At 47.7% G+C, this 14,628-nt stretch overlaps 1 protein-coding gene across 1 annotated transcript; it reads right to left on the minus strand.

The window, feature by feature from the left end:
- Window positions 1–1,988: 1,988 nt before the first annotated feature.
- Window positions 1,989–4,870, minus strand: LOC109741466 (probable staphylococcal-like nuclease CAN1). Its single transcript, XM_020300553.4, has 5 exons — window positions 4,265–4,870; window positions 3,163–3,654; window positions 2,914–3,073; window positions 2,531–2,599; window positions 1,989–2,382 (listed from the first exon to the last, which is right to left on the minus strand). Exons 1-5 carry the CDS (start codon window positions 4,726–4,728, stop codon window positions 2,281–2,283), a joined length of 1,287 nt encoding a protein of 428 aa, XP_020156142.1. The 5' UTR covers window positions 4,729–4,870; the 3' UTR covers window positions 1,989–2,280.
- Window positions 4,871–14,628: the final 9,758 nt, after the last annotated feature.

Below are 14,628 nucleotides of genomic sequence, written 5' to 3' on the forward strand. Positions count from 1 at the left end.
GGCGGTCGGCGGGAGAAGACTGGCGCGGGGGAGGGCGGCAGCGACGGCGCGCAGCGGAGGCGCGCGAGCGTGAGAGTGTGTGAGGGGGGAGTGAGGCCAGCGCGGGCTGTTGGTGTGGAAAAGGAGCCTGTAGTAGTAGCGCTTTTATGTAGAAGGCGCTACTGCTACGTTCAATAGCAGTAGCGCTTCCTACATAAAAGCGCTACTACTATGTCTGGCCTGCCGGCAACGGTCTTGCAATTTTAGTAGTAGCGTGTTTTATGAAAACAACGCTACCGGTAAGTGCATAGTAGCAGCGCTTGCTATGTGCAAGCGCTATTGATAAGTAGTAGTAGCGTTTTCTTATAAAAAAGCGCTAGTACTAAACTTCTGTATATAGGCATTTCCCTAGTACTGCTAGCTAGGACACCATCAATAGTTCCTGAACCGATTTTCAAGTCTGGACACACCTCGGTTCACGTGAAGTACCCTTCGGCTGTCGGTCTTAAAAACGGGTTAAGAGAATCATCTTTTGTAGTCAAGTTTTGACGTTGAGTCGCATCCGAGGCGACCGAAACCACCTTGGCTTCTGACATGTGTTGGATATAGTTGAGCTGAGGCTGGTCGTAATGGGAGTATCATAGGTAGTATCATGCATGCCAATTAAGCAAAGTTGATGAGGTGGCATAGCATTAAATGAAGAAAGAGAGGCTTGAGTATCATATCATGATACCGTATCATATTAAATGATGTGTTACTTTGTGTCATGCATGTCAATAAATGTAGTCCTATATGATACCATGCATTACAGATGTAGTATTATACACTAGTATTATATGCATGATACTAGTATATGATACTTCCGATTACAACCAGCCTGAGCAAAGGTTCCGCCCGGCCGTGCCTTAGGCATGAAGTATTACGGTTAATAATAAATGTGTTAATAGGCTGGCCCCACATGTTATTAGAGCAAATGGTTCTGATTAACTTTGCTACTCTTAGAGCATCCACAGCCTAACCCCTTAAACCATCATCATATGTCCGTGCGGACAATTGGACAGGGGAGAGAAGATTAAAAAAATGCCACCCAATTAGTGCCCTTATTTTGTTCTCATATGTCCGGACTGTCCATAAACCCCTAAACTCAACCCATAAATGGGGATGAGATGAGGGTGTCCTGGCAATCCACCACATCAAATTTGGCCCACCTTGAACCATCTTTTTTTCTCTTCATTTGTTCTTTTTTTTTCTCTTTCTCTCTATATCCCCATCAATCACGTACTACCACCGTTCTGGTTTATTGGTTCCCGTTGTATTCTGTGCCAAATTTTAACCATGAATTTAACTACCAAATGTTCATGCATGTCATCAAAAATTATATTATTAAAAACTATTTTCAAATACGAATCCAATAATATAATTTTTGTTGATATGCACTAACATTTTGCTTGTTAATTCTTTGGTCAAAATTTAGCACAAATTACAAAGGGCTAAGGCCGGCGCCAAGGGACTAGCCGCTATTATTCCTGTAACCATCATTTGTAATGAGGCTGAGCATCCTCCTCCCCCTGCTCGCGGCATCCCTCCAGACGCCTTCTTGTGTACGTCTGCATGGATGCCACCTGTACTAACTTCATTCTCCCTCTTCTATCAATGAAATGATACGCTGCTAAGCATATTCGCTAAAAAAACAAAGGGGACCAATAAACCAGGACGAAGATAGTATATCGTCGTGTGCAGTGCACGGACAAATAATGACTCAAAACAGACACTCTCGGACGCCACGGACATATAGGACACCAAATTAATCCATCGTGGTTGTAGATGCTCTTACCTCATATAGGTAAGAGGGACCATGTCAAAAGAGCTCACTTAGTTATTATAAGATTAGTGTAAAAACATAAGTTTATCAGCATATATGGCTAGTTGTATTCGACTCAACAGCAGCCTATGAATCAGCCTTTTTCTGTCTAGTAACAACAACAACAGTCCAATCCAAGTAAGAGATGTACAACACAATCACACAAATTAATCTCCAGGTACAACAACAACACAATCACACCAACCAATCTCAATGTGCCCCGGCCTCCTCTGCTTCACGACCCCGCGCTAGCTCAGCTAGTCTTTTCACCACACCTAACTTATAAAAAGTACAGTGGCGCGAGCGCTGCTCTGGGCTACGGATCTGCAGTGCGGCAGGCCACGAATCAATCAATCAGCTGTCCATGGTCACAGCACATACACACAACAGTTACAACATATGTCTCCTTGAACTCTCTGCGTGCGGCCTATGGAGATGGATCACGCGTTGCCGTTGCGTTTCGCCTTCCTGTACTCCCACGGCTCCTGCGGCTTGGACGCCGCCCACAGGCCCTTACGGGCGGCCTGCGCCTGGCTCTGCCACTGCAGGTGGGTCAAAGGGAGGATTAGTTTCTATCAGCAACTTCATGATTTGATTTCACATGACACTTCAGAATATCTCCATGGTTCTTTTTCAGTCAGGTGATCAGTGTAGTGTGTGGAGCTGTATGTGGACTGGTGATGATTTTACCTTGGCAAGCTCCGGGCGTTTGTCGTAGGCGGTGTAGTGCCACGCGAAGCCTTTCTTCAGCATTTGCTCCTGCGGACAAAGCAAGAGGGAATTTGTTATGTTCTGAAGTTTTTTGTAGAACCGTTGACTTTCAGAAAAAGGCATAGCTGTTTCTGAACGTGTTCCCAGCAGAATGCAGAAGCAACAGTTTTGTTTAAGCTCGCTTCTACCATGTGCAATACTCCATCTACTATGCGTAACACTGCTGTTTTCAACCACTACAAGAACGCAAGCTGACATTCCGTAGATGGCAATAAATTGATGCTGCAGTTCTTTCTAAGTTGCTTCCACGCGTTGAGGTGTTCTGAAGACTGAAGGTATGGGTTCTTGGTTTCTTTTCTCACCTGCACGAAGACCCCGCCGACGTGGAGATCCCCGACGGACCTGCCGTAGCGGTCGGTGTTGTAGACGTGCACCGTCAGGCACTTGCCCTCCACCAGCTTCAGCAGCGCCTCCGTGGCCTCCTTCCCGTACGGCATCGCGCTCTCCGGCGCGTCGATCCCACTGCATCCCATCCAATTTCATCTCATTTCATCAGAACTTATTCACTCAAACTAGCCAGCCAATCTTGATCGCTGAATCAATTATAGTACCTTAGCCTGATCCTGTACTTCTTGGCGAGCACCTCAACGCCCTTGGCGTTGGGAACCATTCTGTATCCCGCGGCGGCGATGGTCTTCTGGAGCGCGTCGGCCGTGGGGTAGTTCCTGGCGGCGCGCGCCTTGGTGCGCTCCGCCGCGGCCTTCTTGATCTCGCTGGGAGCGTCATTCGTGTCCACGTACACCGTCACCGTGTCGCCGTCCGCCACCGCCTTGGCGTCCACCGGGAGCGTGTGCAGCTCGAACTTGACGCCCTGGGGCTTGTGCGCGGGGGCGCTGTGCTGCGCCGGAGGGGCGTGGTGACCGGCGGCCGGCGGTGGCGCCGATCCCGCCTCGTTCGGGTGCGGGAGGCCGTAGAAGGCGAGGAGGCCGTCGACGTCCGCCTTCTGGTGGTTCTTGAGCGTCAGCACCACGAGGCGCCCGGCTTCCTCTGGTGTGGTCGGCGCCGGCCTCGCCTTCTTCCATGCCACTTGGAGCTTCTTGTACCTTCACATCAGCAACACCAATGGTTTCAATTTTTCAGAAACATAATCATTGTGGGTGGTAGTATTTTTTTTACTGATACTACTAACAAGTTTCTTCTACGAATGTTCACAATCAGTTCCAGGAAACATCTCAGTAGCTCCTGCTGCAAGCCTTAGACTCTGCTAGGAAACATCTCGGTAATAGCACCGAGTTCTTAATTGCGCGGTTTACCAGTGACTACGGTAGTTAATTAGTTATCTTATTATCTGAGGCTCTGTCATGAACAAAAAGTTAAAAAAATCCTTAACGCTTAAGTGTCTCAACCAAATATCCCAGTTACTTGTGTCATTTTAACAAATGGTGCCACCTAATTTCTTTTATCCAATTCTTCTTTCAGATGTGGTCGCTTTCGCAATTGGACACCTCGCTCGAAGCTAGCCTTCGCATCCACGTTGATTCGACAGCGAGCTGTTTTTGGATCTTCGACGACGAGCTCGTCGTCAGCTCCGAGTTAAAGTTAAACTACTGGCACTCGGAGCACGAAATTGCCGGAGGGAGCTCGGTAAGGAATCAGAAGACGAAATCAATCAAAGGGGGAAGCGGAATTACACTCCGCCGCATACGTACGTACCAGTTGGCCTGCGCGGCGGGGGAGGAGACGACGTGGCGGCTGAGGCCCTCGGGGACCTGCTTGGTGCGCTGGAACTCGAGGATGTCGCGGCCGAGCGCGGCGACGGAGGCGTGCGCGCCGTGCGGCTGGAAGGCGGCGTCGGAGAGGTCCGAGCAGACGCCGCACAGGAACTTGTAGATACTGTTCCCCATGGCCCCTAGGACGACGACGAGGAGCAGGAGGAGGATCACGCGGCGGGTGGGCGGCGGCGGTGGGTTTCCGTGCGAAATCCGCCCCGGGATCTGTAAAGAATGGAGTTGGTTCTGCGTGGATCTGCGGGAGGAAGAATGACAGTGTGCGCGTCGCCTCAGAGCCGTTTCGGCCCGCCTCACGAGGAAGGGAAGGCAGGAGCGGGGAGGGGGAAAGCTGTTGAGCTCTGCCAAGTGGAGGTGGGGCGCGGGATTGGCTGCGGCCGGACTGCGCATAGGATTTGCTCCTGCGCAGGGGGTGTGCGCTGGGTTTATACTAAAATTGAGATTGGAGAAGGTGGTTACGTCGTCGCGACTTTATCCATGTCGGCACGGCGAGGCGTCGTCAGCGGTCGCTGTTGCCGACTGATTTCTTCCGGGGTAGGGTTGGTGCTTTCGGTGATCGAGATTAGTTTTGCCATTTGCCGATAATGGCAGCGTCTCCGCTGCTACGTGGCACGCCTAGGTGGAGATATGCTGTTTCCGATGCCAATTCGGGTGGGTGCTCTCGCGCCACCTCACCTCATCTAGCTGCGCCGGATGGATCGGAGAGAACGATCGAATTATTGGGGATCTTGTTTAAAAAATGTTATTGGGGATGGTTTTCAACACTTGGTGCGCGTACCTTCTTTTCTTCTGTTTATAGTTGATTGAGATGAGAGGCAGGGAAGCGTCGCTCGTGCAGTGAGTGCAAGTTCTCGTGCAGTATTCCCTGCCTGCACATCCGATCTGCCTTTACTCACTTTCTTCACTGCGTTGGGCTGCTGGGAGGGACCCGAGGTACGGAGCGTGTCGCCACTTTTTGGGCTGTTTGCCATGTGCACCTGGTCATTGGCTCGCCGTTTCGCTAAGATATTTTGGGCTGGTTTCCATGTGCACCTAGTGACGGAGGAGTATGTCAACGCTAGATATTTAAGAGCTGTTCGGCAAACCATTTGCTCCCTGAAATTCGAGGATCTGCGGAGCACCTGTTCCCCCGCTCCGTAATGTTTTACTTCAACGCCGCCAGCTCCGGGAGCGAGAGTGTGGAGCGGAGTGATGCCGAGCAGGCCTTTAGAAACCTATTAAAAGTAATATATTTTAAAAAATTGTTCAGCGTGTGTTTTAAAAAAATTGTACATTAAAAAAGGTTCACCATATATTTTTAAAAATCTTCGATCTATATTGAAAAATGGTCATCATATTATTAAAAAATCGTTGTATATTAAAAATGTTCAATGCATAATAAGAAAATGTTTAGTATGTATTAAAAATACTCATCATATATTAAAAGTATTTTCACCATACGCTAAAAAATTGTTTGCATTAGGAAAAGAAAAGGAAAACACAACAGAAAAGTTGCATCGAACAGGAATACGCGATAAAAGGCCCCAAATTGGGCCAGCCTAACTCGGCTTGCCAGTGGCCATCATGGTGCCTATTTGCCGCTTGTGGGCAGTGAATAGGATTCGACCTGTTGGAGAGCCAGGTCGTACACGTTCATGGGAATTTCGTCGGCAATTATAGGGGACATCAAGAGAAGAATGCTGAAGTTTGAAGAACCAGAAGTGATACATGAAGCAAGAGAAGCCAACTTTGAAGCTCACGATCTTGCTAGGGCCTCAGTTTCTTTAGCTGCTGGTCGTTATCTTTGGTTATCCACAATACCTGATGTTTTAGTTGTACCGGATGTTATTGTTTCTTAATTAATCAAATGGTGGCAACCCCTCAAAAAAAACATAGCCACACTGGTGTTGGTAATTCCAAGAAGGGTTCTACTATACATACGAGGGCTATAAAAACGTCAAAATAGAAAGAAAAAACACGAAATTTTAGTGGCACGTCTATCTTCTATTATTACAAGGAAGTAACCAAAAAATGTATTCCAATGGCATGTCCATTCAAATCCTGATAAAGAAAGCCTACAAGATTTGTCTGCACCAAGTATGTTTAATTCACCCATAAAACAACGGATTCTTTTGGCCTTGTTTGGTAGAAGAGATTCATGGAGGTTTATAGAGGATTATCCTATAGGAGGGGAGAAAAACCACAGAAATCCCCGAATCTCGTTTGGCAAACTGGGTTTGCCAGAGCCAGCCCCCACATTCCCCAAAATTTCCCCAAATCTAAGTGGTTTAAAAGCTTCGAGCGGGACTCGTGGAATTGAAGGAGAAAAGGCGGGATGAATGCAAAAAAAAGAGCGTGAGGCTACCTATAACCTCCTTGAAGCGTCGCCATGAAGACGCCTGCATCGGTCCTCCGGAAAATTGGCCTTCTTCCCGGACGCAACTCATTGCCGCCCCTCCCCCCTCTCTGTCCAGTCGTTGCCACTGGTGCTCTCGCCTTCTTGATTTATAGTACTACTATGTTTTTAAAAATGAGGGACTGAATGTCGACAAAAAAGATGAGTGACCAGATGTTGACTTCTTGTTAACTTGAGGGACCAAAAGCTTACTTTTCTCTCTAGAATAACCACACGAACCTACCCTATTCCCAGGTTGATGTCCAAGAGATATGATATGAAAATTTTACAAGTGATAATTGGTGAGACAATTAACACTTGCCTGATAATAGATGCACACATACACATACGATTGATGCCTTTGGCTGGCATGCGTACCCCTTTTTCTCCTTGAGTCCACACGTGACTATAGGGTTCCTCAACCCCCTGTCGGCGCCACTGCCAGTCTGCCTCTTCTCCAGTGGCTTTAGGGACATGGAGGTGCTGTGGACCTCGACCTTGCCGGCGGGAGGGTTCCTGCTTCGTTTTAGGTCGATTAGAGTTTGTGTCGTGTTGAAGAAGAAGTGGCGGCGGCTCCCTGAAGATGGAATAAAGTCCTCCCACCTTGCTCCCGTCTTGACGGTGTGTCTAGCATCGTCAGAGGGCGTGTCGAGATGTCTCTACAACAGATCTCATGGGATTCAGTCGGTATTGACCTTCGATAGATCTCCGTGGATCCAGTCTTCGTTCGTGTGTCCAGTTTTATTGCCTCCTTGTCTCTCTTAGGCTGGTCACAGTGGGGAGTAACATATACTAGTATCATGCATATGATACTAGTGTATGATAGTACCTTCATAGTGCATAGTATCATAAAGTAGTATTATAGATCATCATATTTATTGCCATGCATGACACAAAGTAGCATAGCATTTAACATGATACGATATCTACCTATGTTACTCTAACCTTCTCTCTCTTTTTTAATTGTGTGCCACATAAGCATGTTTGCTAGTCCCAAGTGCATGTTACCGGTTATGTTACCCCCACTATGGCCAGCCTAAGATATTTTGGGCTGGTTTCCATGTGCACCTAGTTAGTGATCGGAGGAGGATGTCAACGCTAGATATTTAAGAGCTGTTCGGCAATCCAGCTGCCCCTGAAATTCGAGGATCTGCGGAGCACCTGTTCCCCCGCTCCGTAATTTTTAACTTCAACTCCACCGGCTCCGGGAGCGTGAGTGTGGAGCGGAGTATAGAATTGTATTGAATAATTGTTGTTGTACTATTGTGCCGGTACAAGAGGTATATATAAGAGCCAAGCTGCACCTGACCTAGCCCTATTACAAACCGAATAGGAGTCCTAATCATATTACAAGTTGTATTCTAACATCCCCCGCAGTGTCAACGATAGGCTCGGCGACGTTGAGACTGTAACGGAGTAGTCGCCAGGCCTTTAGTAAAGATATCAGCGAATTGAGCAGAAGTAGGCACGTGGAGAACACGAACTTGACCGAGAGCCACCTTCTCTCGAACAAAATGAATGTCGATCTCAATATGCTTGGTGCGACGGTGTTGAACCAGATTTCCTGACATGTAGACAACTGAAATATTATCATAGTAAACAATGGTAGCTTGCTCAATAGGACGGTGCAGCTCCGATAGCAACTGGCGCAACCAAACCGTATCAGCAACCGCATGAGCCACAACACGGTACTCAGCTTCAGCAGACGAGCGGGAGACCGTAACCTTCCTTTTTGAAGATCAAGAAACCAAATTGTTACCAAGAAAAACACAAAATCCGGATGTGGACCTACGAGTATCTAGACAACCAGCCCAGTCTGCATCAGAGTAAGCTGTCAAGGAGGTGGGAGAGGATTTGTTGATATGAAGACCTAAGTCTAGTGTGCCTTTGAGATATCGAAGAATACGTTTGACATGATTGTAGTGTGGAATACGAGGATCATGCATGTATAAACAAGCTTGTTGAACAGCAAAAGAAATTTCAGGACGAGTGAGAGTGAGATACTGAAGTACACCGGTACGACTACGATAAAGAGAAAGATCAAAGAAAGGATCACCATCGGCAGAGAGTTTGGAACCTGTATCAACAGGGGTACGGGAAGTTTGACAATCAAGCATACCAGCACGAGAAAGAAGATCCAGAGTGTACTGACGTTGAGACAAGAAAAGACCAGAGGAGTCACGGATAACAACAATACCTAAGAAGTGGTGAAGAAGACCTAAATCTGTCATAGAGAATTCATGGCGAAGAAGAGAGATCAATATGATCTAAAACTTTTTGTGAGGAAGCTGTGAGGATAATATCATCAACATATAAAAGAAGGTAAGCAGTGTTGGTGTTGTGATGAAAGGTGAAGAGTGAAGTGTCAGAACGGGAAGGGGTAAAACGGATGGTTTGAGCATAAGTAGAAAAGCGTTGGAACCAGGCACGTGGTGCTTGTCTAAGACCATAAAGAGATTTTTGAAGAAGACAAACATGATTAGGATAGGAGGAATGTTCGAAGCCAAGAGGTTGTTGACAATAGACTGTTTCTTGAAGAGAGCCATGAATAAAAGCATTTTTGACATCTAGTTGATGAATTGGCCAGGAAGAAGAGACGACAATGCTAAGGATAGTGCGAATAGTGCTGGGCTTGACAACTGGAGAGAAAGTCTCATCATAATCGAGCCTTATAACGTGCAAGACTCCCATCAGAATTAAATTTATAGCGAAAAACCCATTTGCCCGAAACGATATTTGTATTGGAAGGACGAGGAACTAACTACCACGTGTTATTCTGCAGAAGGGCATCATATTCATCTTTCATAGCTGCGGCCCAATTAGGATCTAGGAGAGCTGATTTGTAAGATTTGGGTAGAGAGGAAGGAGAAAAAGATGCATGAAGATTGAGATGATCTTTTGCAGCTAAACGAAACCCGGACTTGGCACATGTGCGCATGGTATGATCGTTAGTAGGAGCTGGAACGGGAATAACATGAGCACGAGGGGTGGGGGAAGATGTGGTGGACGCGTCCGGCGCAACGGAGGAAGCGGGCGCGGGAGATGGCGGTGAAGACTGCGGCGGAAGGAGGTCTGCCGCGTCAGTGTGTAATGTGTTTTCCTCTGCCGAGAAAGAGGTGATGACAGAAGTGGTGGCGGCAGGATCCGCTACTGCGGCAGAGAATTTGGCTGGTTTCGCTAGATAGGTCGGCGGATGAAATAAGGGAAGATGATTGTGACGAGAGGGACTAGTGGACGGCGTGGGTGAGTTGGGATCTAATTGTTGACGCTTGGAAAAGGGAAAAATGTTTTCAGCAAATATTACATGATGAGACACATGAACACGCCCACTAACAAGATCTAGACAACAATAACCCTTGTGCTTGTCAGAAAAACCTAGATGGACACACGGGATAGAGCGCGGGGAAAGTTTGTTAGGAGAAGTGGAGTAGGAGTTTGGGAAACAAAGACAACCGAATACGCAAACGTCGGAGTAATTTGGATGAGAGAGAAATAAAGAAAAAAGTAAGGAGTAGTTTGTGGGTTAACTTTAGATGGCCGAATATTGAGTAAATTTGTGGCCGTGTGGAGGGACTATGCCCAGAACGTCGAAGGCATAGAAGATTGAACAAGCAGAGTGCACATGATGTCATTGAGAGTACAAAGAGAACGCTCAGCTTTGCCATTTCGAGGGGAGGTATAAGGACAGGAGAAACGCAAAAGAATCCCATATTGTAGAAAGAAATTTTGATTTTTAAAGTTTTCAAATTCACGACCATTATCAAATTGTATGAATCTTATAGGGAGGAAAAAGTGGACCGAGACATAGCGCTGAAAGTTAAGGAATATATTATGAACGTCGGATTTGTTGCGTAAAGGAAAAGTACAAACATAATGAGTAAAATCATCAAGAATCACGAGATAATACTTAAAGCCAGATACACTTTCTATTGGTGATGTCCAGAGATCACAATGAAGTAATTCAAAAGGAAAAGTACTAGAGGGTTGAGAGGAACTAAAAGGAAGGCGAACATGTTTGCCCAATTGACATGACTGACACATAGAAGAATTATGAGAGCCTCTATTACAAGGTATTGAAAATTCACTAAGAAGTGTGGATAACACATTTTTTATTGGGATGGCCGAGACGTTGGTGCCACAAATCAACAGAGGCCACCATAGATGTTGGAGGAGCAGCAACCGGAACACCATGGAGAGAATATAAATCACCGGAGCTATTGAATTGAGCGATCTCGGCCTTGGTCCGGTAGTCCTTCACAGACAAACCAAAGGGGTGAAACTCAACAGAAACATGATTATCGGTGGTGATTTGGCGAACAGAAATCAGATTTTTTATAAGAGCAGGAGCTACAAGAACATCACGAAGAAGCAAAGGCTTAATTGGGGATTGGATTTGAGCCTGACCGACACAATAAATAGGAATAGAAGATCTATCACCGAGAGTAATAGAGGGAAAAGACGAAGGTGTGCAAGAATAAAGCAAATTACTCGATGCAGACATATGACGAGAAGCACCAGAATCGAAAATCCAATCCGTACCTGAGTTCCCTTGTGCAGCAAAGTTGTTCATGACTTATATAAAAGCAGCTTGGTCCCAGCTCGGAGTCGAAGTAGAGACCGGTGTAGTCATGGGAGCTGGCGGGTGTGGTGGCGTCGGCAGTAGGGCCGACATAGTTATAAAGAGAGAGACACCATCATTGTACTGCTGCATGTAGGGGGACGTGGAGCGCCATAGGATGCATAAGGACTGGTGTTCTAGATCAGTGGCACATAGGAGGGAGCAGCGTGGTACGTGGCCGTCGGCTGTCGGGGCGCGATCGAGGATGGGCGCGCCGGTGTGAGGGCGAGCACCGGGCTGCCAGCCACCGGTATATGCAGGCTGGGCACCATATGGTGTAGGGGCGGACCAGGGCATAGGCCAAGCCTGGACTAGCCCTGTCCATGGATCAGGAGATGGGCGCCATCCGGGCGGCGGCGGTGGTGCAGTTGATGAAGCCGGGGGCGATGGTGGTGCAGTTGGTGGAGCCGGGGGCGGAATAGGAGCGGGCGCCATGCGGAGCTGCGGCAGCCTAGGGTTTTTGCCCCGGTAGTTGGGACTTAGACGCCAGCCGGATGGTTGAGGAGGTGCTGTTGGTGGAGGTGGCGGTGGCAGCGTTGATGCAGGCGGGCGAGGAGAAGCAGTAAAGACCTGAGGACGGGAGTCCTTCGTAGTTAGGGCATGATCGGCCCATTGGAGCATCGAGCGAACCTCGGTGAAGGAGGGACGCGGACGCATCATAGGGATGAAGGAGGCCTGCTTCTCGAACTGCTCGTTGAGGCCGACGAGGAGGATGTTGATGAGCTGGCGATATTCGATCGGATCACCAAGTTCGCGGAGTTCATCCGCGATCGCCTTGAGGCATTGGCAGTAGACGCCGACTGGTGCATCACCTTGCACCAGTTTCCGAAGCTCGGTGTGGAGGTTGTTGGCGCGAGCGTCGACGTTGTCCTGGAAGAGCTGACGAAGGGCCGCCCATAGATCGGCGGCGGAGGCACCGTCACAGTGGACGAGATTAAAGATCTCCGTGGAGACTCGCATGTAGATCCATTGAATAATGGCGAGATCATCCTTGACCCATTGCGGATCATGAAGTTGAGGAAGAGAGTCGTCAGCAACGTGAGAGCGGAGATTGCATCGCCCAAGGTGGACGCCGAAGAGCGAAAGAGGTGACGCCAATGGTAGTAGTTGTGAGCAGCGAGGTCTAGGATTACGGGGATGTAGGAGCTAATATCGGAGATTGTCGTGGGTTTGTCACGGCAGATGTCCTAGCGAAAGGACTTAGTCGTGGAGCCATCGCAATGGGTTAGCTTAAAGGGGTTAAACCGGACAAGAGACATGAGAGTTTATACTGGTTCGGCCCCTTGCGGTGAAGGTAAAAGACTACGTCCAGTTGTGATGGTATTGCTGTGGTCTCGAGGATCAGGGAGCGGAATCGCTTTACCTAGATCTCGAGTTGTTGTCTCTTCTCCTTAAACCGCCGCCGGGTCGTGCCTTTATATACACAGGTCGACGCCCGCCGGCTTACAGAGTCCCGATGCCGGTTTATACACATACCGGCTCGGTTTCTACTTCGTCATACCTTATAATACAAGTCATGAATTACATGGCGGTTTATAACTACAGGCCTTAATCTACCTTTGAGCCTTGGGCCTTCAAGTCTCTGCAGTAATCCGCTTTATCCTTGTCTTCATGGGCCTTAAGTATAAACAATCCATTATGGGGATAACCCGGCTATCTTAGCCGGTTTATACCTAGTAGTAATATCCCCAACATTAGGCCCCAGATTGATTTGAACTGGTTCATGTCAATCTCCAAAACCTTGAGAAAATTTCTTCTTCCATATCTTCGCATAAATCTTGTAAACCGCCATGACATCATCATCCAGAATCATAATAAACCGCCATGACATCACCTGTTATTTTAAATAGTATATTCCTCACCTTCATTAACGAGCCTCCGATAATCGAGGCGACAAATCTGTCATATATCCGTTTGTTAGGCTCCTCGATTCTCGCACTTGACCCTTATCCTTTCGTCCTTATAAATACGGCCGAGGGCCCTTTCCAGCTCTCCCTTTTCCTCTTCAATTCTTCTTCTTCCTCGCGACGCCTCAGCGCCCGAACTCCGCCGCCGCCGTCGACCTTCGCGTCTACACCAACCCAGGCCGCTGCATCAACCTGTTTTGACCAGAGAACTGCAACGCACCTCCGCTGTTCAGCAGCACCAGTAAGTATTCCTCTCCTCGAATGTTAGATCTGCATTAGGGTTTCCACTGTTCGTCGGTGTTCTTCACCGTTCATCTTTTCCTTTCCTAGATCGCATAGTTTTGATCCGAATCTGATAGCAAAGGCGAGCTTCAGTAGTTTAGCGCCCCTTTTAAACCTCAAAAAGCACCCTTCCCTGCATAAGATCCCATCCAAGCATATGTGTTCTTCCACTGTCACGGCTTTAGGTTAGATTTATTTCCTCTTTTTAGAACTGTGGCAGATCTAGATTTATACCACCGATCTGTGAAATCTGTTTGCGCCATACTCAGAAATTTTTGCAAATGTGTAGCCTCTTTACCATTGTGGGCGGTTTATCCTTGAACCTGTGGTAACTCATCATATACCATTAGCCCTCTATTAAACCGCCAACCCGTTTTAAACCGGATATTGTACTTCCATCATTGCTCCGGTTTATAAGTTATAACCATGAACTTTAAACCGGATATTGTGCTTTTTTCCAGCTTGTCACCAAAAATGGCCAAACAATTCTTTTCCTGTAATTGGGTTCCTTCCCGGGTTACGGACACACAGCTGGCTGGTTGTGTTACAACGGGCGCTTTAGCAAGTAGGAACACTATCCATTGGCGAGTCCCCGGTCTAGAATCTCCTCCTGAACCCCAAGACGGAGAAGTTATTGTATTTGTTGATCACCTGAGCCGAGGCTTCACTCCTCCTGGATCAAAATTCTTCCGTGACGTGCTTGCCGCCTTTCAAATCCATCCCCAAGATATCGGTCCAAACTCCATATCCAACATTTGTGACTGGCAAGTATTCTGTGAAGCATACCTGCAAGAGGAACCTACTGTTGATCTGTTCCGGGATTTCTTTTATCTAAACCGCCGTACTGAGTTTACGGATGGCCCCAATACTGAACTAGGCGGGGTTTCAATTCAGAAGAGGAGAGATGTTGATTTCCCTCATGCCAAGCTCCATAGTCATCCTAAGGACTGGAATCAGACTTGGTTCTACTGCCGCAACACAGCTCCAGCCAATGAAAATCCTTTGCCGGGTTACCGTCCACACCGGCTTACCCAAGCTCATCCCTTTCCTCAGCGGTTGACTGCCCAAGAGCGAGCAAAATATGCCCCTCAACTGGCCAAGCTCAGAGC

This window comes from Aegilops tauschii, chromosome 3, assembly GCF_002575655.3.
Source record: "Aegilops tauschii subsp. strangulata cultivar AL8/78 chromosome 3, Aet v6.0, whole genome shotgun sequence".
Lineage (NCBI taxonomy): Eukaryota > Viridiplantae > Streptophyta > Magnoliopsida > Poales > Poaceae > Aegilops > Aegilops tauschii.

What these genes read in the sequence shown, in the direction of transcription:
- LOC109741466 (XM_020300553.4), bottom strand. Translation starts at nt 4,728, where the DNA reads ATGCGCAGTCCGGCCGCAGCCAATCCCGCGCCCCACCTCCACTTGGCA. An exon ending in CCCGCCGCGCAGGCCAACTG is followed by an intron (nt 3,655 to 4,264) that starts GTACGTACGTAT and finishes GCTGATGTGAAG; the next exon opens with GTACAAGAAGCTCCAAGTGG. An exon ending in AAGTACAGGATCAGGCTAAG is followed by an intron (nt 3,074 to 3,162) that starts GTACTATAATTG and finishes GATGGGATGCAG; the next exon opens with TGGGATCGACGCGCCGGAGA.